The sequence below is a fragment of the Lethenteron reissneri genome, unplaced genomic scaffold (genome assembly GCF_015708825.2).
Source record: "Lethenteron reissneri isolate LAM-NWPU_2019-01 unplaced genomic scaffold, ASM1570882v1 scaffold_1864, whole genome shotgun sequence".
Classification (NCBI taxonomy): Eukaryota; Metazoa; Chordata; class Hyperoartia; order Petromyzontiformes; family Petromyzontidae; genus Lethenteron; species Lethenteron reissneri.
In genome coordinates, this window is record NW_026891624.1 from 2,180,803 (window position 1) to 2,205,083 (window position 24,281).

The following is a 24,281-nucleotide window of genomic DNA, read 5'->3' on the forward strand; positions in this document are numbered from 1 at the left end:
ATACAGCTATCAACTTGATACAGCTATCAACTTGATACAGCTGTCAACTTGATACAGCTGTCAACTTGATACAGCTGTCAAGTTGATACAGCTATCAACTTGATACAGCTATCAACTTGATACAGCTGTCAACTTGATACAGCTGTCAACTTGATACAGCTGTCAACTTGATACAGCTATCAACTTGATACAGCTATCAACTTGATACAGCTATCAACTTGATACAGCTATCAACTTGATACAGCTGTCAACTTGATACAGCTGTCAACTTGATACAGCTATCAACTTGATACAGCTATCAACTTGATACAGCTATCAACTTGATACAGCTATCAACTTGATACAGCTATCAACTTGATACAGCTATCAACTTGATACAGCTATCAACTTGATACAGCTGTCGTGGCTGTGACGGTTCCACCTGAAGACGGAAGCTTGTGTTGCCTCCGAAACGTCGTGATTTTTATTTTATTTTACTTTTATTAATTTTTATGTTTTACCTACATGGTGACTTTACCGAAAAAACCTAAGAATTTGAATCCTTGCAGTCACGAAAGCTTCAAATCTAGAAACAATGGATTTTGCTGCAACGCCCTCTTGAGAAGGTCCATCTCGAATAACGATTATTAATAAAGCTTATGGCGAAATGAGCACGTGGAAAAATTGTTCTTGTTATTTTGAAGTTCAATCGCAAATCTCTCTCGATTCCCTTCATCACTCCGTGAGTGCCTACACAAGGAGAAGCCCCATCGCCACCACCACCAGCAGCTGCATGGGCAATGACACGTGGGAGGTCGGCGCAGACGACAACTTCTGTGGATAAACAGAACGCACCATGGGGCGGGGAGGGGGTGGGGGTTAAACGATCATCATAACGCTCGTCACCTTCATCAGCTCCGTCATCCACAGGCTCTGCGTAATACATGGCGCTTGAAATTCGATTTAAAGCTTTCGTGACTGCAGGGATTCATCTTCTTGGTTCTTTCGGTAAAGTCACGTAGAAGGGAAGTAATAAAATAATAAAAATAAAACATAATAAAATAAAAGAATATAAAATAATATAATATAATAAAATAATATAATATTTTATTTTATTATTTAGAGGACGTTTCGATTTAAATCTTTCGTGACTGCAGGAATTCATATTCTTGGTTCTTTCGGTAAAGTCACGTAGAAGGGAAATAATAAAATAATAAAAATTATATATATTATTTTATTATATTTTATTTTTATTCTTTTATTACTTCCCTTCTACGTGACTTTACCGAAAGAACCAAGAACATGGCGCTTGCATCACCGCCACCAGCAACAGCCGTTGCATTCCCACTGATGGCAGATTGCAGCTATAAAGTGTGCAGGCAGCACGACTGCACTGGGGATTGTAGGACGGAGGAGCACAAGAGCTGAGTTGTACAAAGAGGGGTGGACATTTAACAAGGCGTTCCACATGTGTCATTTCATGCACCGAAGCTCGTTCAAAGCCATGCCGTGCCATTTGCATACCTGTGTAGTGACATAAGAAGGGAGGGGCTGCTGGGGGCTCTGGGATCCCAGGCGAGTCCAGACGCTTAAGCCTCTGGGCGCCAGGCGCTGGGTTCCCAGGGGGTCCAGACGCTTAAGCCTCTGGGCGCCAGGCGTTGAGTTCCCAGGCGCTTAATCCCCTGGGCGCCGCCAACGGTGGGGGGGGGGGGGCTGTGTATGCTCTGTGGGATGTCTGGTGGCGCACACGGCCCCACCCCTCGTCGGACCAGGCATAAAAGGAGAGCTCCCTGGACGATCGGGGCCCAGTTGTAACTCAAGACCCAAGACCCACGACCAGCCATCTGAAGACCCTGGGATGCTGTGAGAGCCAGCGGTGGGACTCTGGAACTCCCGACTCTACGACCTTGTGAGGGCGAGCGTAGCCAGAGTAGAGTATCTAGAGTATCTAGGCTGTGTAGCTAGGCTGTGTACCTAGGCTGTAACAGAGTATCAGGACTGTTGGAGTGTTGTATTGTAATAAAGAAGTTACATCTACAAGTGTCTCCGGAACCCGTTACACCTGTACACCCCTTATTAGTGCCGACGTAATACAGAGCAACTCAGACCTTATTGGTCATCCCGTGCCCTTATACATCTCAACGTACATCCTAACGAGTCCCGTGACAAGGGAGAAACACAAACAAATAGACAAAAACATGTTTTACTCAATTTCCTGCACAAGAATACGGGTAAACCGTATGGGTTGACAGGAATGCATGTGATGGGCACTGAAAATAAGAACCTCAGAGACGCACCCAACGGACGCACTGCGTTGTACTTTACTGACGTCGAGATTCAGGTCAGACAACACGGGAGGAGAGAGGTAGCTGTAGATTCTATGCCGCTACGTCAAAATTAGCAGCTTTACCACCTCCAATTAGCATGGTCGGCTTCGTACGGTGCGAAAGTAGTTCGGCATACATATGTAGAAGGGAAGTAATAAAATGATAAAAATAAAACACAATAAAATAATTCTCACGACGTTTCGGCCACAACGCAAGCAGCCGTCCTCAGGTGAAAACCAGGTGTGTCGAGGCGACAGAGTCTGAATGAAACAGCACACGAGCTTGGAGCATATAAATATAAGCTGGGCGCCTTGACAAAGGAATTTGCATATCAAGAGGAATTTAGCATATTTATGGGAAATGCTGCTGCTGCTGCTGCAGTTGCTGCTGCTGCTGCTGCAGTTGCTGCTGCTGCTGCAGTTGCTGCTGCTGCTGCAGTTGCTGCTGCTGCAGTTGCTGCTGCTGCTGTTGCTGCTGCTGCTGCTGCAGTTGCTGCTGCTGCAGTTGCTGCTGCTGCTGCAGTTGCTGCTGCTGCTGTTGCTGCTGCTGCTGCTGCAGTTGCTGCTGCTGCAGTTGCTGCTGCTGTTGCTGCTGCTGCTGCAGTTGCTGCTGCTGAAGTTGCTGCTGCTGCTGCTGCAGTTGCTGCTGCTGCTGCAGTTGCTGCTGCTGCTACTTTCGGACCGTAGCATTTTATTACTTCCCTTCTACGTGACTTTACCGAAAAAACCAAGAAGATGAATCCCTGCAGTCACGAAAGCTTTAAATCGAAGCATACGTATGTAGTGGTTTAACGCGCACGAAGGGGGGGTAATTGTAAACACGTGCGAGTTGGGGACAGTGGGGTCGTTTCGGGACATGCTGCTGTTGCTGGGGGACAACGGCTGGACGGAGACGGCCCGTTAGGCAATTATGGGATGCAGGGCAGTGATTGGTCGGTTGTTGTTGTCAGGGACAAGGTGGCGCCTGTAAGTCTGGGAATGGGAACAGGTGGCGGCGGGGGCTGGGGGCGCGGGGCGTTGGGGAGACGCCAGTTAATTAATTGGAAATTAATAGGGACGGGAATAAATACGGGAGCGTCAGAGTAAGACGTGGAGTTGTGCTGGGAGCTGGACGGAGACGAAGATGTGAGAAGAAGTATCGGGTAGCAGTGGAGTAGAAGAAGAAGTATAGGGTAGCAGTAGAGACGGGGACGAGGAGGATATGGAAGATAGAATAGGGTAGCAGGGGAGCCGGGGAAGAAGGGGAGATGAAAGGACGGATAGGCTAGCAGTGGAACGGGAACGAGAGAGACAGTCGGAGTGAGATGGAAAAGCCGAGAAAGAGCGACGGCTGGAGTGAGCCGAGACGGGCGAAGCAGAGAGGAGAGTAGGGAGAGAGAGAGACGGAGAGAGAGAGGGAGGAACAGAGCGAGCGAGGCCGGCGGAGCGCGGCGAGCGAGCGGAGAACGAGTGGTGGCGAAATGTGCTGAGTTTGATCAAATAAAGTGACGACAGAAAAAGAACAAGTTGTCCGCGTAAAGTTCAGCACTACACATACATCACCAATGGCAGCAATAATACACCACACATGAAAGGAATACACTTGTACGGGCATGTACATTTGAACTGACCCTGATCACCCCTCAAAGCTTTCTCAGATGTCAGTTCCCGAGTGACCCGCTGTGATGCGAAATATGCTTGAAGAGATGGTAACAACATACCGATGGCGTGTTCTTGATAGCTGGCATTTGAATTGTTTGTGAATACAATCAGGAGTCTTATCTGTCACCCTTCACCATTCATGACTCAACCGCAGTGCAAAGGACTCCAGTAGAAAATCACGTAACATGTCACAATACGTGCAATGTCATTTCAACACGTCCTCTAAATATTCTTGGTTCTTTCGGTAAAGTCACGTAGAAGGGAAGTAATAAAATAAAAAAATTAAATTAAAATAAAACGTAATAATATGTTTTATTTTAGAAGGGAAGTAATAAAATAATAAAAATAAACATAATAAAACAATATATATAATTTTTATTATTTTATTATTTCCCTTCTACGTGACTTTACCGAAAGAACCAAGAAGATGAATTCCTGCAGTCACGAAAGCTTTAAATCGAAACGTCCTCTAAATATCTGCTTATATCAGCAGTGGGGGAGTCCTCAGTATGGCAAGATGTTAACTACATTGCCTGGTATACAGGTGGTCATAGGTTCGATCCCGACCCTGATGCCTGTATATTTGGAGTTTTATCATGTCTCTCTTGCCGTGGTCGCATGGATTTTTTTATGGGTCCTCCCGTTTTGCCCTCCACATTTAGAAGCATGGATTTAGATTATTGAGTATTTGGCTGCAATACATTTCCACATGATAAGCCACTTTACCTATAATTTATGATAGGCTGGTCGCTTCTGATATAGAGTTATGTAGCCCAGGTAGCCTTAACTGGTAAAAAAAAATGATAATATGTTTTCTTAATAAACCTCCCTTATTTCTAGATTTGAAGCTTTCGTGATTGCAATGATTCATATTCTTAGGTTTTTTCGGTAAAGGCACGTAGGTAAAAACAATGAAAAGTAAAATAAAATAATTCTCACGACGTTTCGGAGGCAACACAAGCTTCCGTCTTCAGGTGGTACCGTCACAGCCACGACAGCTGTATCAAGTAAATGAGAGATTTCAGGAGCTACCACTCCGTTCATATAATGGTTGGGGAGGGGGGGGGCAAGGGCCGCATACTTTTTATTAATATGGTAAGGTGAGGCTTGAGACTAAGAATAGACTGCATAACAAAGGCTGAGCCTTTGTTATGGAGAGGTGCGGTTTGTGACTTAACCTGTGACAGGGAGACCACCACTAGACATGGTAAAACTGTGATGGTTGTCTGTCAAATAAGATTGGCAAATAAGTGTAGTTAAATCTCCCTTATTTTTAAGAAGGCCAAATTTGGCCACGCCTTGCAGTATTGTCGATGTTAAAGGCAACTGATAGCACACGGGTAGGACACCATACACCACCGCCACCCTAAGATTGTGATTGCATAACCACGTGGATGATTCGCGTTATCATGTATGCAACGTGTCGTGTCATGCACCGAATGTACAATGCGCGGATTATAGCGGCACAGAAAGACACAGGGCCAGCTGAACCGTGCAACGTTACTCACCGGGCGAGCTGTTGTGGTTGTTTTCTGAGAAATAAACAAAACCCATCAAAATTATCGCTTATTACGGGTGTATCCCTTCATTTGATTACATGACAAACCTTACTAATTTAGCGGCCTGAGAAACGACTGTTTAAGGACGCCTTAGAATTTAAAATTATTAATTACGAAAGGGATGCGTTCTTCACAGCGCACACGTCAAAACTAAATGTCAATCGCAATGGCTTTTTCCATTGAAAGACATACACAATGTCAATCAGAATAACTTTTCCCATTAACAGACAGACGAATTGTCAATCGGAATGGCTTTTCCCATTAACAGACAGACGAAATATATGCAGCTGTGTTTGCTCCGAGCATAGCAGTGCCGTTACATTGTATTTTTGTGGCACTGGTGAGCTGCGGGCACACCAGGGGCACACGAGTGCCACGAAAATTAAATTTTCACGAAAATACAATTTAAAACCAAGGTTGTTGCCTGATCAAGCTGGTTGTTGTCATAATTACCGGCGAAATGTCAATGTACTCGAATTGTAAACGTTGTAGTGGGATTACTCTCCAACACCACACACACAGCAGTTAGTGCTGAACTCAGCTGTTCTAGACTAACTTCAGGGTGCTGATTCCAAGTCTGATCTCAGATTTGCTCCATCACATCTCATTTTTATGCTATCGGCATACCCCATTTTCATTGATTTTACCCGAAATTAACTCTGTCACTTATGATTGCAAGTTGTTGCGAGTCAGTGACTACTTTAGTGTTAAAATATGGTGCTGTATTTTTAGGATAGTGTGTTTATAATATAATTTTATGTACATATCTACATTTATTTAATATTTTTCTTCACCAGTTTTTATTGAAAATGCAATATTTGATAAAAACAATGTTTTACCTTAAAACCGTTGGAATACCTTATGCCAGAAAAAGTGTGTTGATCTGTGATATTTGCACGACTCGAATCATAATTATTCTTAGGTTTTTTCGGTAAAGTCACGTAGGTAAAAATAATTAAAATTAATAAAAGTAAAATAAAATAAAAATGACGACGTTTCGGAGGCAACACAAGCCTCCGAAACGTCGTGATTTTTATTTATTTTACTTTTATTCATTTTAATTTTTTTTTACCTACCTGGTGACTTTACCGAAAAAACTTAAGAATATGAATCCTTGCAGTCACGAAAGCTTCAAATCTAGAATCGAATCATTATTGTCATTCACAATCGAGTTGGGCTCCCTCTTGCCAGAACAAACCAAGGAAGCTGTATTTGATGAGCTATTTATGACGACTATAACCTCTAATAATATAATAACTAATGTAATTGCCCATCATATGATGGGTTCATAAAAATTGTATTTAATGAAAATGACGAAAAATGTAACGTAGTATTGAATTTATTTAAGCAAACGTTTCTGTGTATATTTTTTATTTGGTGTAAATGGACGATCATCTCCGAAAAAGTTTTCCTTGAGATGAATTTTGTTGAATCGGCACTTTGATATTGGTTGGAATTTTTGCATCTTGACAAAGCAGCATAGTAATAATAATAAAGTTCTTCTTGGTTCTTTCGGTAAAGTCACGTAGAAGGGAAGTAATAAAATAATAAAAATAAAACATAATAAAATAATTCTCACGACGTTTCGGCCACAACCGAAAGAACCAACTGAGGACGGCTGCTTGCGTTGTGGCCGAAACGTCGTGAGAATTATTTTATTATGTTTAATTTTTATTATTTTATTATTTCCCTTCTACGTGACTTTACCGAAAGAACCAAGAAGATGAATCCCTGCAGTCACGAAAGCTTTAAATCGAAAAATAATAAAGTTGTCCATGGGAATAAAACCAGGTTCGTTGATAGAGATAAAGTCCAACGTAGTACTCAAAACATTGTCTTTGTGACTTATTGACCGCGATAGGAAATAGCAGGAATTATTGGTAACCCGTCATCGCTTCAGAATGAATGGTAATTTCACATCAGATGGTGACAGGTCAATTGCTGGGAATGAAGACAATATCTCCACGATGCAATTCTGAAATTGTTTCACCCACAACACAAAGAATTACGGTGCATTTCACGAATCACCAGACACACTTGTGCTATTCCACATAATCCCTTGTGGGGTTTAAGATTTCGAATCCGCATTTGCAATGGGTTCCCTTTTGTCAGTGGCTTTTCCCATTTACAGACAGATGAAATGTCAATCGGAATGGATTTTTTCCATTAACAGACAGAGGACATATCAATAAGAATGGCTTTTCCCATTAACAGACAGACTCCTTGTATAATAACAGGTTTTACTCTTTCTGAATATGGGAAAAATTCGTTTGGTATACGTCATTTTCGGTATAAGTCCTACCTTCTGGAACGAATTAACGACGTATACCGAGGTTCCACTGTATTTTCGTGGCACTGGTGAGCTGGATGCATACCAGGGGCACACCAGTGCCATGAAAATAGCGGGTTTCCTCTCCAACACACACACACCAGTTAGTGCTGAACTAAGTAACTCATTGGCACATTTTGTTTACGTGACAACCCCTTACTGTTTCGATTTAAAGCTTTCGTGACTGCAGGGATTCATCTTCTTGGTTCTTTCGGTAAAGTCACGTAGAAGGGAAATAATAAAATAATAAAAATTAAACATAATAAAATAATTCTCACGACGTTTCGGCCACAACGCAAGCAGCCGTCCTCAGTTGGTTCTTTCGGTTGTGGCCGAAACGTCGTGAGAATTATTTTATTATGTTTTATTTTTATTATTGTATTACTTCCCTTCTACGTGACTTTACCGAAAGAACCAAGAAGATGAACCCCTTACTGATTGTGAGTGTTGTAGTGGGTTTACTCTCCAAGACACACCGGTTAGTGCTGAACTAAGTAACTGATCACAGGGTGAGTTGAAGCATGCGACGTCTACTCACTGGCGTAGCTGTTGTGGTTGTTATCTGAAAGAGAAATAAAAAAAACATACTCATGAGAATCCTTCTAGATTTGAAGCTTTTGTGACTGCAAGGATTCATATTCTTAGGTTTTTTCGGTAAAGTCACCATGTAGGTAAAACATTAAAATTAATAAAAGTAAAATAAAATAAAAATCACGACGTTTCGGAGGCAACACAAGCTTCCGTCTTCAGGTGGAACCGTCACAGCCACGACAGCCGTATCAAGTAAATGAGAGATTGCAGGAGCTACCACTCTGTATATATAATGGTTGGAGAGGGGGGGGGAAGGGCCAAGTACGACACACTTTTTATTCATATGGTAAGGTGAGGCTTAAGAGGGTGAGAATATGAATACTCATGAGAATCATCATTTCTTATTTGTGCCACACCACACAGAGCGGGATCGACAGCAAGAGCCACTGTTGTACTGTATTATGGTTAAATGTCTATGCTCCCGACCTTCACCAACCGGCACTGACCAGCGTGGTGAAGAGTAGTCAACTAACTCCCATGACCCATAAGGCATGGCGAGGCCCTCTTCCAGCGTTAGATATATACAGTGATACCTCGGTTCACGAACGCTTCTGTTCACGAACAACTCGGTTCACGAACAGAAAAGTTCATAAAAATTTGCTCCGGTTCATGAACTCCGCTTCTGTTCACGAACAGGAGCCGCGGCCATTTTTATGCTATTTCCAGGCTGTCACGTGGTCGTGACTTCCTGTAGGAAGATCGTGGAGAGAAGAAGAGACACAGAAAGAAGTACTGTGCGTACTGTGAAGACACTTGCAGTGACTTTTTGCTTTTTGGTGTGCTTTTTAGCACATACAGTACTGTACTGTACTACTGTACTGTACTGTACAATACTGTACTTACTGTATTGTACAGTTCACCCGTTTGAGTGCTTACTGAAGTCATCTCAAACAAGGTTAGTGTTCTCTCTTTATACATTACTATACTGTACAGTACTAATGTTTATTGTAATTTGTTTCATATTTTTGTGCTTCAAAAACCAAAAAAAAAGGTCAGAACGGATTAACCGGATTTACATTGAACCCTGTGGGGAAATGTGCCTCGGTTCACGACCAATTCGGTTCGCGACCAGAGTCAGTTCACGAATTAAGTTCGTGAACCGAGGTATCACTGTATATATGTTACCAAGGCCGTAGCCATGGAGTCAACATTGGGGGGGACCAAATCTTGCAGGGGGTCTGGGGGTCCCCCCCCCCAGAAAAAAATATAAATTTGAAACGAATTTCCTGCTTAAAATATAGAAAAATCCACTAACACATGGGATTGACTTTTTTTACAATATTATCTAATAGTGTATTGTATTACATTTATCTGTTTTTTTTTACCTTTTCTTGTTTCATTGCATGTAATGGCAGACATTAGGGATTAATAAAGTACAACTATAACCACAATCATATCAACAGAAATCTATTTTATAGCAATATATCGGGGGGACATTTTGTATGTTACATACGTCTTTGAGAAAAGACACTGCTCACATAGAGAGATAGACGAACATTGTCCATCGACTATCATAGTGTAGTGGGTTCGAATTAGGTGCACACACACGCAGCTTGGAGGCAACACTATTTATTAAACGGTAAGTAACATAACGCTGTACATGAGGTGGTGACCACCTTCCTCAACTCACTAACACTCTGGAACGCGACACAGACTGGACCAGGCAGGCAACGGCCTGCCTGGCCCAGGACGACGACCCATCATGTCTTCACTTCGGAGTACAGTACAACAGCCTCGCTCTGCGTTCACACCACGCTTATATCTGCTTTGGCGTGGCCGGCTCTGCCCCGGCGTGGCTGGCTCTCTCCAGGCCACGCCTCCCTTCCCAGGGCACGCCTCACTTCCCCCACCTCTGGGAAGGTCCAGATCCCTCCACCACGTGACCCCCCAGGCACCCCCTTGGGGCCCCAGCCTTCGTACAGGCCGACACAGTAGTGACCGTTTTATGTCACTACACATATATAGATGCCCTTCTGCGGCCGTCTGAAACGCTCTTCCTTCCCATATTATGAAGCCACTGGGAGCTATGCCCTTTTAAATCATCATCTAGATTGAAAATTCACGTCTTTAGAACTACTTTTTGCGCTTAGTTTGTTCTTTTCCCGCACCTCCGATTAGCGGGGTTGTCTAAGTACGGTACGAAAGAAGTCCAATAAACATACGTACATAGACTAGTTGGACACTCATGCTTTTGCGACCAATATTATCCATAAGAGGTTTTTGGGTTAGGTCGCGTAAGTATAAATGTGTCGTTAAACCCCCCAACACCCGACACAGCCAATTAGTAAGGTTTGTCACGTAAACCAAACAGAGCAATTCGTTACGACTACAGCACACCGGAATGTTGGAGAGTAAACCCACTGAAGCATTATCAATTCGAGTACTATGACGTTTCGCCAGTAATTACAACAACAACCAGCATTATCAGGCGACAGCCAGATTATTTGAATAATCCTCCTCCTGTTTCGGTCTTAAATACAGTAGAACCTCGTAGATCGAACGCCCCAGAACTCGAACAATTCGGTGATCGAACTAAATTTTCGACCATTTTTTGCCTCGGACATCGAACAAAAATTCGGAGGTCGAACAACTGGAAAGAACCTGTTTGGGCCGAGACGCATAACCAGGGCGACCCAGACAAAGACGAATGATCCAGTTTACGCATAGCTCTCGCCCATTGCAGACCCGCAAAACATCTTGATCAGTTTTTAGTAAAAAAAAAGGCAAAGAAAAGAAAGAACCCTAGAAGGGCAGTTACCCAACGTTTTTATGGAGGGGGACTCTCCTTCCAAGCAACACTGACACCTCCTCCTCCCCTCCTCACCACCTTCCACTCAAGCCATACACTCTCCTTACTACATTGCCCGATGATGCTGGATGCAATTACCAGCGAAACGTCGTACAACTCAAATCGTAAATGTTGTGGTTTCACGCTTCAACACACCGGTGGGCTAAAGCAGTGAACTATTTGTCTTTTGTCAACGTGTGGTGGAGGGTTACGACACATTTATAAATAACGCGATCTAAACCCAAAAACGTTGATTATGAAGATCAATGTTCATTTATTCTATTAATTATAACTGTGCTCATTGTTTTTTGTACGCTTTTATGTACTGTATTTTAATATTGTAAACTGTGTAAAAATGGCCAATAATAGGAGCATCCTTGGGTGGGGAACCAATTAACGCTATTTCCATTAATTCTTATGGGGAAAATTGATTCGGTGTTCGAACAAATCGGTGTTCGAACACGGTTTTGGAACGAATTAAGTTCGATCTCCGAGGTACCACTTTATAGGGCGGGGGATAAATGTGATGTTGTCACCTGTGATCCAATCAGGTGCGAATATCAATGGTCATCTCTGGACAGAAAAAATAAGCTGCTGCCTGAAACAAGAAGATTTCTCCACAAATCTGGCTGTCATCTGATGATACTAGTTGCAATTACTGGTGAAATGTCACGGCTCTAAAATTGTCAATGTTATAGTGAGTTTACACTTTCCACACACCGATATGCTGTACTAGTAACGAATTGGCATGTTTCGTTTACATGACAAAACTTACTAATTGGCTGTGGCGGGTTAAACGTAGATTTTCCTCTGGGTCCTCCGGTTTTCCCCTCCACATTTAGAACGAACGTTACGTGTTTGGAGTATTTGTCTGCTTTAAATGTCTGCGTGATAAGCCACTACTTCGTCGAACTATCATTCGTGATGGCAAAGTCGCTTCTGAAAAAAAAGCTACATAGTTCAGTGGGGCCTTACCTGGTATAAGTATAACCCGTAAAAACAAAGTTTTTCACTATAAATCCTTTATATGCGTGGCGGCTAGAGTCCTCTCGTCCTCTGGCTTGAGATGGCTGCCACCTATGGGTCAGATGATTGTCTGCCAGTATTAAGCAATTGGTAATTAAATATAAAAAAAATTCCCTAAACAGTGTAAAATTTTGGACATTTTTTTCACGAACATTAATTGTCTCGCACAACGAGTCTGTGTGCAAAATGTCAGCTCGATTGGATCACGGGAAGTGGATTAAAAAACGACCGAAAGATTTGCACGGTCGTAAGCAAGCAAGCAAGCATGCAAGCACGCAAGCAAGCAAGCAAGCGAACTTAATATAAAGGATTTAAAAAATAAAATAGTTCTTAGTCTAAGAGTTATGCATAATCAGTTGCCGCATGCACTTTTTGTGCGGGGAGACAACCATCGGCCTCGGAAAGTGCCGGGCATGTGGTGTCCGTGCGCAACGCGATGGTGCTTACGTCGTTGGGAAACTGGATGTCAGTCGTGGAGGTGATCCAGCGCTTGAATGCAGATACGCGCGTGAACACGGACGGCTTCATGGAGGTGTTACAGATTTCCGGGCCGAAGCTGGTGATGCCGTAGACCATCCACTTCGTGTCTGTCCGACAGTTGAGCGGCCCTCCCGAGTCGCCCTGGATGTAACGATTTAGGCACACGGGATTGTGTCAGGTTATTTCTTTTTTGTCGTCCGAAATGTTGCACTCTGACACGTGTGTTTGAGAACAAGTCGAAAGGATGGGATGCCGACATTAAATGTTGCGATGTGATTTGCGATCCAATGCGAAAATTACAAACCAGCAAAGTGTGACGGCACTCCAGCACACATTATGCATATTAACACGTAGACCTGTCGGGTGGTCTTCTTGGTTCTTTCGGTAAAGTCATCACGTAGAAGGGAAATAATAAAATAATAAAAATTAAACATAATAAAATACAATTCTCACGACGTTTCGGCCACAACGCAAGCAGCCGTCCTCAGGTGAAGAACATGTCTGTCGGAAAGACAGCGTCTGAATGAGCACCACCAGGCTTGGTAGCGTATATTTAAGCTGCTGGGTTAGAGGAGGAAGGGCGCCTTGACAAAGGAATTTTGCATATCAACAGAGGAATTTAGCATATTTATGGAAAATGCAGATATGGGATTAGTCACTACTTGTGGAATGCGTAGGAGGTGGGGGGGGGGGTCTCAAAGTCATATTATGGCTGCTGCAGCTCCTTACTATTAAAATTCCTTCCCTTTATTACTGCTAACCCTACTTCCTCCCTTTGTTGCTGCTAATCCTACATAATGCACGAGCATAATATGACTTTGAGACCCCCCTCACCTCCTACGCATTCCACAAGTAGTGACTAATCCCATATCTGCATTTTCCATAAATATGATAAATTTCTCTGTTGATATGCAAATCAATTTGTCAAGGCACCATTCCCCCTCTAACCCAGCTTAAATATACGCTGCCAAGCCTGGTGGTGTTCATTCAGACGCTGTCTTTCCGACAGACCTGTTTTTCACCTGAAGACGGCTGCTTGCGTTGTGGCCGAAACGTCGTGAGAATTGTATTTTATTATGTTTAATTTTTATTATTTTATTATTTCCCTTCTACGTGACTTTACCGAAAGAACCAATAAGATGAATCCCTGCAGTCACGAAAGCTTTAAATCGAAATCTATCGGGTGGTCTTCGCACCTGTGATGACATCACCTTTATTCCTCTATTTAAGACCTAAAGACAGGAAGACGTCTTTATAATTCTGGCAAAAATCGCATGACGAGGCTGGTTGTAGTTGTTGCAATCACCAGAGAAACGTCTAGGTACTCGAATTGTAAATGTTGTCGATTTACTCTCCAACACACAACTGGTGTGCTGAAGTAACCAATCGATACGTTTTGGATCAAGTGACAAACCCTTCCGAATTGGGCTGTGTGTCGGGGTGGTGGCATGTTTAAAGACACATTTATATGTACGGGATCTGACCCACACAAAAATATTGTTATGAATAAGCACATTTTATTTAAACGGGGGAAGCAGGTATAGGTGTCTAAGCGAGTATGTGATTCTTCGTGTGAGTCTTGTGGTTATGCGATTTCATTGTTCCTCCGCATGATTGTAGAGGTGTCTGAGAGTTCCTTTAGTCTGGGAAGGAAAGTAGAAAAGGATCTCGGTGATTCATTCTCAGCATCTGATGATCGATGTCAATTCTCCAACGGAAAAAAAATAACTTTCCGTTGTAGCATTCAAAGGGTGAAATATGTTGCGCTCTTTTTTGTGCCGTACGTAGCCAGCCATGCTAATCGGAGGTGCGCGGAAGCGGTGTGGGAAATATGTGTTTTTAAATCCTTTATATTAAGTTCGCTTGCGTGCTTGCTTGCTTATGACCGTGCAAATCTTTCGGTCGTTTTTTAACCCACTTCCCGTGATCCAATCGAGCTGACATTTTGCACACAGACTCTTTGTGCGAGACAATTAATGTTCGTGAAATTTTTTTCCAAAATTTTACACTGTTTATGGAAAACAAATTAAATATTTAATTACCAATTGCTTAATGGTGGCAGGCAATCATCTGACCCATAGGTGGCAGCCATCTCAAGCCAGAGGACGAGAGGACTCTAGCCGCCACGCATATAAAGGATTTATAGTGAAAAACTTTGTTTTTACGGGTTATACTTATTTATAGACACCAAAATGTGGCATTGTGTACACAAGATTGGTGCACTTAGCACGCTGTGTAGGACGCATATCACCACTCCGTGTAAGCAGTGCACCTGGAATTTTTTAAAAAGATTAAATAAATAGTCTTAATAGTGGCCGTGTTATAAAGAAGGTTCAGATGTGCATTTGCATTACACCATGTGCGATGCGAGGCACAATGGGAGGTCCATTCATACTATCACAATCTCACCTTGTCCTGTCTAAAAAAAATTCCGCATGCAGTTTAATTATTTCTCACATTTGTGTTTCCAACTTGCGTGCACTTTTACGTTAGACGGTTTTACCATCACCGCACAGGAAGCGTTACAATTGCAGGGCTCTGTGTTACCGTGATACCGCATGCATGCATGTGTAGTGACAAAAGAAGGGAGGGGCTGCTGGGGGCTCTGGGACCCTGGGTGGGCCAGGCGCTTAAGCCTCTTGGCACCAGGCGTTGGGTTCCCAGGCGGGTCCAGACGCTTAAGCCTCTTGGCGCCAGGGTTGGGTTCCCGGGCGCTTAAGCCCCTTGGCGCCGCCAAAGGGGGGGGGCTGTGTGTGCTCTGTGGGATATCTGGGGGCACACACGGCCCCACCCCTCGTTGGGGATTAGTCATGAAAGGGGAGCTCCCTGGACGATCAGGCCGAGTCGCAGCTCAAGACCCAAGACCCAAGACCAGCCATCGGAGGACCCTGGGACGCTGTGAGAGCCAGTGGTGGGACTCTGGAACTCCCGACGCTACGACCTTGTGAGGGCGAGTTCCAGAGCGTAGCCAGAGTAGAGTATCTAGGCTGTGTACCTAGGCTGTGTACCTAGGCTGTAACAGAGTATCAGGAGTGTTGGAGAGTTGGAGAGTTGGAGAGTTGGAGTGTTGGAGTGTTGGAGTGCTGTTGGAGTGGAATAAAGAAGTTACCTCTACAAGTGTCTCCGGAACCCGTTACACATGCATGTTTGCACGCTCACGCACCTGGCAGGTAGAGTGCTGAGCATCGCCGGCACACACCATGTTTTCCGTCACGAGAGAGCCCCACCATTGTTTCCTGCTACAGGTGTCATAACTGAGGACGGGCAGAGCGACCTGCTGCAGAACTCGCGGGAGAGTGCCGTTGGCTGAGAAAGACACAGTGGGGGGTGGGAGGGCAGACAATCAGATGTGTCGTGGTATATGAAACTCCATAACAGCGGTGGGGAAGCTACACACCTTGGGCTGGATAGGGCCAGCGACTTAACGTCACGTGACTTGCAGGCCACATGAAGGATGCCAATTTTGAAACGGCCCAGTAAAAAAAATTCGTCCATCCATTGCAAGCATCTTAATTGGTAACACTTTATATAAGTAGGGTTTTACCCTTTTAAACTGGTACAAAACTGACACCTTTATTCAAGGCATCATGGTTGCAATAACCACAACACAAGTAGTCAAAAAAGCAAACAAAAAGAAGCAACTCTGATAATGATAATAATATGCACTGTCCTTGAAGTTGATTGGTCCACACCCGAGACGGCTTTCTAGGCTCTAAAGAAAGCTGTCTCGGGTGTGGACCAATCAACTTCAAGGACAGTGCATATTATTATCATTATCAGAGTTGCTTCTTTTTGTTTGCTTTTTTGACTACTTGTGTTGTGCACCTGGAATTACAAACGAGTAAGGTTCTAGAGGTCTGTTCGTTAGTCAATTTGTTTGTAAGTTCAAGTTTACTCTTGTTGATTCCAAACACGTTGTATGGGATGTACACTAAACACGGGGAATGACTTTAAAAGTTGTATAATCTCCTGTGGATGTAGATGCCACTGGTTCTTCACATTCTGCAAATGTAGATGCCACTGGTTCTTCATGTTTTGCAGAAGTAGATGCCACCACCGCCATCTATTGCCCGGCAGTTGAACTTACAACTCTCGGTCTGAACAGCTGCAATGGCACAACTGAGTCAACACATGGTCCGGCGATAACCTCTTGACCACATCTCATGAGAGAAAGCCTTCTCCCAGAGGTCGCAACCGGGTACCCGATACCCGTACCCTACCCGATACCCGGCTACCCGTTTGCGACCCTGGTGCGGCCGGGTACGGGTACGGGTAGGCCGTGAGTCATCGGTGAGTAACCGTTTTGTCACTCATTTCGGGTAGGGTACGGGTAACGTACGGGTACCCGTACCCGGCCGGGTACGGGTACCCGGCCGGGTATGGTTACGGGTACCCGTTTGCGACCCTGGTGCGGCCGGGTACGGGTACGGGTAAGGAATCAAAACCCGTTTGCGACCTCTGCCTTCTCCACACCACCCCCTCCCCTTTGGCCCTGCTGATGTTACCACCATTTACCGGATGGACACTGCAGTTTGTAGGGTGTGATGATGTTTTCCCGCACTCACTGTAAAGCCTCCCCCAACCGGTAGCGTAGCAAGACTGCCAACTCTGCAGGAGCCAGTCAGCACCGGGCAGTGCAGCCACCTGTACGGTGTTGCTCAGTGACACTGGGGCAGCGAGCTTAATCAACGCGATGTCAAACCTGAAAAAGAGTCAATGCGGTGGCATGCCATGCAATTACACAATTGGGATGTATCTATGTATGTACGTTTAACTTTTTCGCACCGTACGTAGGACAACAAACTATTGGTTTATGTGTGAGTTTATGGGTATTTGTGCGAGTCTGTGAGTCTCTGAGTGGGTCTATGGGTCTCTGAGTGAGTCTATGGGTCTCTGAGTGGGTCTATGGGTATCTGTGTGAGTCTATGGGTATCTGTGTGAGTCTATGGGTATCTGTGTGAGTGTATGGGTCTCTGTGTGAGTCTATGGGTTTCTGTGTGAGTCTGTGGGTCTCTGTGTGAGTCTGTGGGTCTCTGAGTGGGTCTATGGGTCTCTATGTGAGTCTATGGGTCTCTGTGTGAGTCTATGGGTCTATGTGTGAGTCTATGGGTCTATGTGTGAGTCTATGGGTCTCTGTGTGAGTCTGTGGGTCTCTGAGTGAGTCTATGGGTCTCTGAGTGAGTCTATGGGTCTCTGTGTGAGTATGTGGGTCTCTGTGTGAGTCTATGGGTATTTGTGCGAGTCTGTGGGTCTCTGAGTGAGTCTATGGGTCTCTGTGTGAGTCGATGTATGTTGAACTTCTTTCACACCATACGCATCCAACCGTGCTAATCGTAGGTGCGGCGGGAAGGACACCAAACGAAATACTGCCTGATGCTGCTGTTTATTTCTAGTAGCAGGATGCCAGAACCAATGGTTAAATGTCGTGGATGGATCTCCAGAATACCAGTGCGCTGAAGCAGTAAAGATGGGCACGTTTGCTCACGTACCAGCTTAATTAATTCGCTGTGTTTGGTCGGTGAGATTGTATACGACAAACGTTGTATGCACACACCATGTGACCCACAATATCAATAATGAATATTGGAAAGTGTTACATCATCCATGCATATTTATCTTGTATTAGCTCCCCCAATTGTATGCCAATTCATAATCTTAATTCTTTCGGTAAAGTCACCACGTAGGTAAAAATGAAATTCTAATTAATAAAAATAAACAATAAAAATCACGACGTTTCGGAGGCAACACAAGTCTCCGTCATCAGGTGGGACCGTCACAGCCAGATTTGCTGCATCAGCATCAGCAAATCTGGCTGTGACGGTCCCACCTGATGACGGAGACTTGTGTTGCCTCCGGAACGTCGTGATTTTTAAATCCTTTATATTAAGTTCACTTGCTTGCTTGCTTGCTTAAGACCGTGCAAATCTTTCGGTCGTTTTTTAACCAACTTCCCGTGATCCAATCGATCTGACATTTTCCACACAGACTCGTTGTGCGTGACAATTAATGTTCGTGAAAAAATGTTTCCAAAATTGTACACTTTTTAGGACAAAAATATTATATTTAATTACCAATTGCTTAATGGTGCAATGCAATCATCTGACCCATAGGTGGCAGCCATCTCAAGCCAGAGGACGAGAGGACTCTAGCCGCCACGCATATAAAGGATTTATAGTGAAAAACTTTGTTTTTACTGGTTATACTTATTATTGTTTTATTTTTATTAATTTTAATTTCCATGTTTTACCTACATGGTGACTTTACCGAAAGAACTAAGAGTATGAATCCTTGCAGTCACGAAAGCTTCAAATCTAGAATGTATCCCAATTGTTAATTATGCTTTCTGTATTTTCAGAGCAAACATTCTCGTTTGTAATTGGCTGAGGGATGTCACCGTGGCGAGATGTTAAATGTCTCGCCAGGTACACAGGAGATCGTGGGTTCGATCCTGACCCTGACGTCTGCTGTATATGTGGAGATTGCGTGTCTCTCTCCGCGTGGTCGCGTGGATTTTTATCTGGGGTTCTCCGGTTTTTCCCTCCACATTTAGAATCAACTTCATGCGTTGAGAGTATCTGGCTGATATGAATTTCCACACGATGATGATGATAAGACACTTTAGTAGTAGTTTTTTACCCTTTTAAACTGGTACAAAACTGACACCTTTATTCAAGGAATCATGTTTGCAATAACCACAACACAAGTAGTCAAAAAAGCAAACAAAAAGAAGCAACTCTGATAATGATAATAATATGCACTGTCCTTGAAGTTGATTGGTCCACACCCGAGACGGCTTTCTTTAGAGCCTAGTCTCCATTGGTGTTGGACCAGATGACACCAGAAGGCGCACAACTCATAAGACACTTTGTTAAACTATCATTTGTGATAGGTCACTGCATCAAATATAGCTACCTTGCTCAGTGGGCGTTATCTGGTAAATAAAAACAATTGTTTTTGTTTTGTTTATTCATTCAGATATCACAACACAAGCAGCGACACCACTCTGCATTTGGATTAATGTTCAGTTCTTTTTTCAAATCTCAAATCTGGAATAATCCAAATTAAGTGCAATCCCAAATTCTAGATTTGAAGCTTTCGTGACTGCAAAGATTCATATTCTTAGGTTTTTCGGTTAAGTCACGTAAGTAAAACATCAAAATAAAAATAAAATAAAATAAAAATCACGACGTTTCGGAGGCAACACAAGTCTTTTACTTACGTGACTTAACCGAAAAACCTAAGAATATGCAATCCCAAACTTGAGAAAATTAAGTGTGTGTGTGTTTAAAATCACTGGTGACAAAAGCTGAGACCCCTCCCATCACCAGATGTTTTTTTTTTAATCCTTTATATTAAGTTCGCTTGCTTGCTTAGGACCGTGCAAATCTTTCGGTCGTTTTTTTAATCCACTTCCCGTGATCCAATCGAGCTGATATTTTGCACACAGACTCGTTGTGCGTGACAATGCATTTTCGTGAAAAATAATTTCCAAAATCTTACACTGTTTAGGGAAATTTGTTTAAATATTTAATTACCAATTGTTTAATGCTGCCAGACAATCATCTGACCCATCGGTGGCAGCCATCTCAAGCCAGAGGACGAGAGGACTCTAGCCGCCCCGATGCCAAGCATATAAAGGATTTATAGTGAAAACTTTGTTTTTACGGATTAATTTTTATCACGTTTAATCAACGGTTGAAACCCAATAATTAAATCCAGGATCTTCACCCGACCACTACTGAGCGTGACAGTACTTACCCGTGTTCTGGGAAGTCTGGATTCCACGAGGGGTGTGTGATGAAAAGGCTGATGGAGGAAGCGATTTCTCCAACTTCATGTGTTCCCAAGTTGTGCTTTCCCAGCCAGACCTTGTTTATCGTGTTGTTACTTGAAGCATGGGAGGGAATAGCGAGACGGGGGTGAATGGTGAACATCATTGGAGATAGCAAGAGTGTGTGTGAATGGTGAAACATCTCGATTTAAAGCTTTCGTGACTGCAGGGATTCATCTTCTTGGTTCTTTCGGTAAAGTCATCACGTAGAAGGGAAATAATAAAATATTATATAATTTTATTGTTTTATTTTTATTATTTTATTATTTCCATTCTACGTGACTTTACCGAAAGAACCAAGAAGATGGTGAAACAGCATTCGCAATATTCATCATAATGGTTTTTTGGGTTAGATCGTAAGTATAAATGTGTCGTTGAACCAGCCACCACCCGACACAGCCAATTAGTAAGGTTTGTCAGGTGAACAATATGTGCCAATTCGTTACTAGTTCAGCACACTGGTTGCGTGTTGGAGAGTAAACCCAAAGCAACATTTACAATTGGAGTATCGTCACATTTCACTGGTAATCAGATCCAGCATCATCGGGCAATTTGTCCAGAATTATCTGGTGGTGGCGCGTTAATTGCACATTTATATTTACGCGATCTAACCCAAAAAAAAAACATTGTTACGAGAAATATTCGTCGCAAAAGCCGACGTGTCAAACTGACCATTGGATATACATAGAGAGAGGTTGTGATTCGTGAACATCATTGGAGGTATAGAGAGGTTGTGAATGGTGAACATCATTAGAAATACAGGGGGCACAACAATGGTTTTGGGTATGTGTGTGGGTGTGTGGGGGTATGTGTGTGTGTGTGGGGAGCGGTAGTGTAGCGGTCAGCCCGGCGACTCGAGTTTGATTCCCGCTCACGACCAACACCGGTGACGATTATCTGAACTGGTCCTGGGCCTCCCCTAGGTCGACTCAGCCTCAAAGGAGTACCTGGTGTGGTGTGTAGGAAACATCACCACTGGGGAGACAAAGGCGGCCGGGCGTGGTGCTGGTCACCCACCGCCTCGTGTGCCGTTCTGGCCTTCATTTGTGCTCGCTAACAGCACTTGCCCCAACAGTGTGTTACAACTATTAGGGGGATCTTTGTCTTTGTGTGTGCAGTGTGATGCTATGCATATGGGCGCAGTTGGCCACAAGGGGGCCCCAAATCAATAGAGATAAATAAGTAACTAAAATATTCAGAAAACTATTCAACGAAATCAAGAATTTTTTTCTTACCATGAATGCAAAAAAAAAAACTTGTTACAAATAGAAAATATATTTTCTGAAAAATACACACAGCGTAACATATAGTAGCGCTACTCGTGGTGTTTGTACTGATACACCAGGCGTTGTTGATAACTGACGTGCGCATGAAAGCAAAATGGCACGACAACTTAATTGTGAGTTATTGTTACATTGAAATATTTTTATTTATTAATAATAACTGTTTCACCTGAGGACGGCTGCTTGCGTTGTGGCCGAAACGTGGTGAGAATTATTTTGTTATGTTTTATTTTTATTAATTTATTACTTCCCTTCTACGTGACTTTACCTAAAGAACCACGAATAATAACTGTAACTTGTGGTGCAGGATTAACAGCATCAAAGGGCAACTGCAGCTCCCTTTGATGCTGTTAAACCTGCATAATGCACATGCATATGCAGTACTAATCACATTCCTGCATTTCCTATGAATATGCTAAATTCCTCTTGATATGCAAATTCCTTTGTCAATGCGCCCAGCTTTTATATATGCTCCAAGCTCGTGTGCTGTTTCATTCAGACGCTGTCGCCTCGACGGACCTGGTTTTCACCTGAGGCCGGCTGCTTGCGTTGTGGCCGAAACGTCGTGAGAATAATTTTGTTATGTTTTATTTTTATTATTTTATTACTTCCCTTCTACGCGACTTTACCGAAAGAACCAAGAAGATAATACCACTATCTCCATATATATAAAAGGCAAAGATGTGAATACGTGTGTCTGTTCAAAATGTTTAGCGTACTTCCCGACATGCAACAAACTTGACATTTGCAATGAGGGTACTTTCCAGACTGTACACCATGCAAACATTATAAAAATACACTTTTTTTGGGGGGGGGGAGCTCAATAATGCATTTATTTTTTGCACGGCAAGTGAGCTGTGACGTCAAATCTGTCATGTGACCCGCAAATGTGGAAGCGTAACGCATCTAGTGGTTAGCGCTACGCTGCGCTACGAACCCCGCGACCCGAGTTCGATTCCCGCTCACGGCCACCACCGGTGACGAATATTTGAACCGGTCCTGGGCCTCCCCTAGGTAGACTCAGCCTCAAACGAGTAACTGGTGTGGTGTGTGAACATCGCCACTGGGGAGACAAAGGCGGCCGGGCGTGGTGAATCCAAGTCTCGGGCGAAGCTGGGTAGTAAAGCTAGTAGTGTATATCCTAACATTGTATTATGTACGGAGGTTAAACACAATCATAGTCATTTCAGTCAAGGTGAGTTGGGAGACAGGATTCGGTGGTAGGGGAGGGGGACACAGTCGGCTCTTGAATGGTGAGCCATCATTGGCTGAATGTTCCCGCACCTAAACGCGACGTCGCATGGTCAGGCGTAGGCCGGGTGTTGTAGGCTGCTTTGTCGGGAACACATTCCTGCGGAGGGAGCTGGTAGGAACGTTGGGTTGCTCGGTCAATGGCCTGCAGGGTCAACGGCCAGGGCGTGGTGTATTACGCAAATATGGCCGACTCTGAGGGCGGGCACAAGCCGGCGTGAGTAGGTTAAACGTTTAAGGGCACCACGGGGTGACCAGCCCAGCCCCACCCCGAAAAAGTTAAGGAACAATGTTTTGCGGGTCTGCACTGGGTGAGAGCTACATGTTAACTGAGCCTCTCATACGGTAAAACCTTTGTCTGGGCAAGCGTCATGCACGCTGCCCATACGCGTCTCAGCCGTACAGGTTCTTTCAAGTGGCGATTGCCCGTTCGACCTCCGAATTTCGTTCGACTTCCGGGGCAAAACATGTTCGGAAATATCGTTCGAACACCGATTTGTTCGAGTTCTGGTGCGTTCGATCTCCGAAGTTCTACTGTATATAAAAAAAGTTACTTTAAAAATATATATACATTAAATATTCAGATTATAATTCTGACAGCCGAACCTGTAGCAGTGCGCGGCCGTCATCACCCACTGCGCATCTATGAGCGATCCCCCGCACTTGTGATACCAAGAATTCACTGAGAAGAACAGCACAGACACCTGCATTCACACACGGCCAGAGGCAGGCATGGAAGGAGGGGGGGTGCAGAGAGAAATGTCAACATTCATCACATTTCTTGTATTCTACAGGGGGTGCGAAAGAAGGTTAAGTGATCTTCTTGGTTCTTTCGGTAAAGTCACGTAGAATGGAAATAATAAAATAATAAAACATAATAAAATAATTCTCACGACGTTTCGGCCACAACGCAAGCAGCCGTCAGAGTCATTCAGACGCTGTCTACTAGACAGACCTGCTTTATTACCTACATGGTGACTTTACCGAAAGAACTAAGAGTATGAATCCGTGACGCCGCTTACCTGCCATGGCCACGCATGTGGAGTGGCCTCCTGACCGTTCACAATGCGGCCCCTGGGTGCGGCAGGAGTGCCTTGGACAGCCGAGATGTACGCTGCGGCATGCAGACAAACAAAGACAAAGTTCCACCATAAATTTCGATTTAAAGCTTTCGTGACTGCAGGGATTCATCTTCTT

At 43.8% G+C, this 24,281-nt stretch overlaps 1 protein-coding gene across 4 annotated transcripts in view; it reads right to left on the minus strand.

Moving 5' to 3' along the window:
* Nucleotides 1-290: 290 nt before the first annotated feature.
* Nucleotides 291-24,281, minus strand: part of LOC133339433 (chymotrypsin-like elastase family member 2A) — a 29,507-nt gene continuing 5,516 nt past the window's right edge. The window contains exons 2-10 of one of the 4 annotated variants that reach the window (XM_061547586.1): nt 24,107-24,198; nt 23,691-23,788; nt 20,478-20,606; nt 17,285-17,421; nt 15,883-16,025; nt 12,687-12,860; nt 8,373-8,396; nt 5,455-5,478; nt 291-813 (exon numbers count right to left, since the gene is read on the minus strand). In XM_061547586.1, coding sequence (XP_061403570.1) covers nt 730-813; nt 5,455-5,478; nt 8,373-8,396; nt 12,687-12,860; nt 15,883-16,025; nt 17,285-17,421; nt 20,478-20,606; nt 23,691-23,788; nt 24,107-24,198 — 905 coding nt within the window. In that variant the 3' untranslated portion in view covers nt 291-729. Of the gene's footprint in view, nt 814-3,013; nt 5,479-8,372; nt 8,397-12,686; nt 12,861-15,882; nt 16,026-17,284; nt 17,422-20,477; nt 20,607-23,690; nt 23,789-24,106; nt 24,199-24,281 lie in introns of those variants that run through there. The other 3 variants (XM_061547588.1, XM_061547587.1, XM_061547585.1) reach the window with 3 other exon arrangements.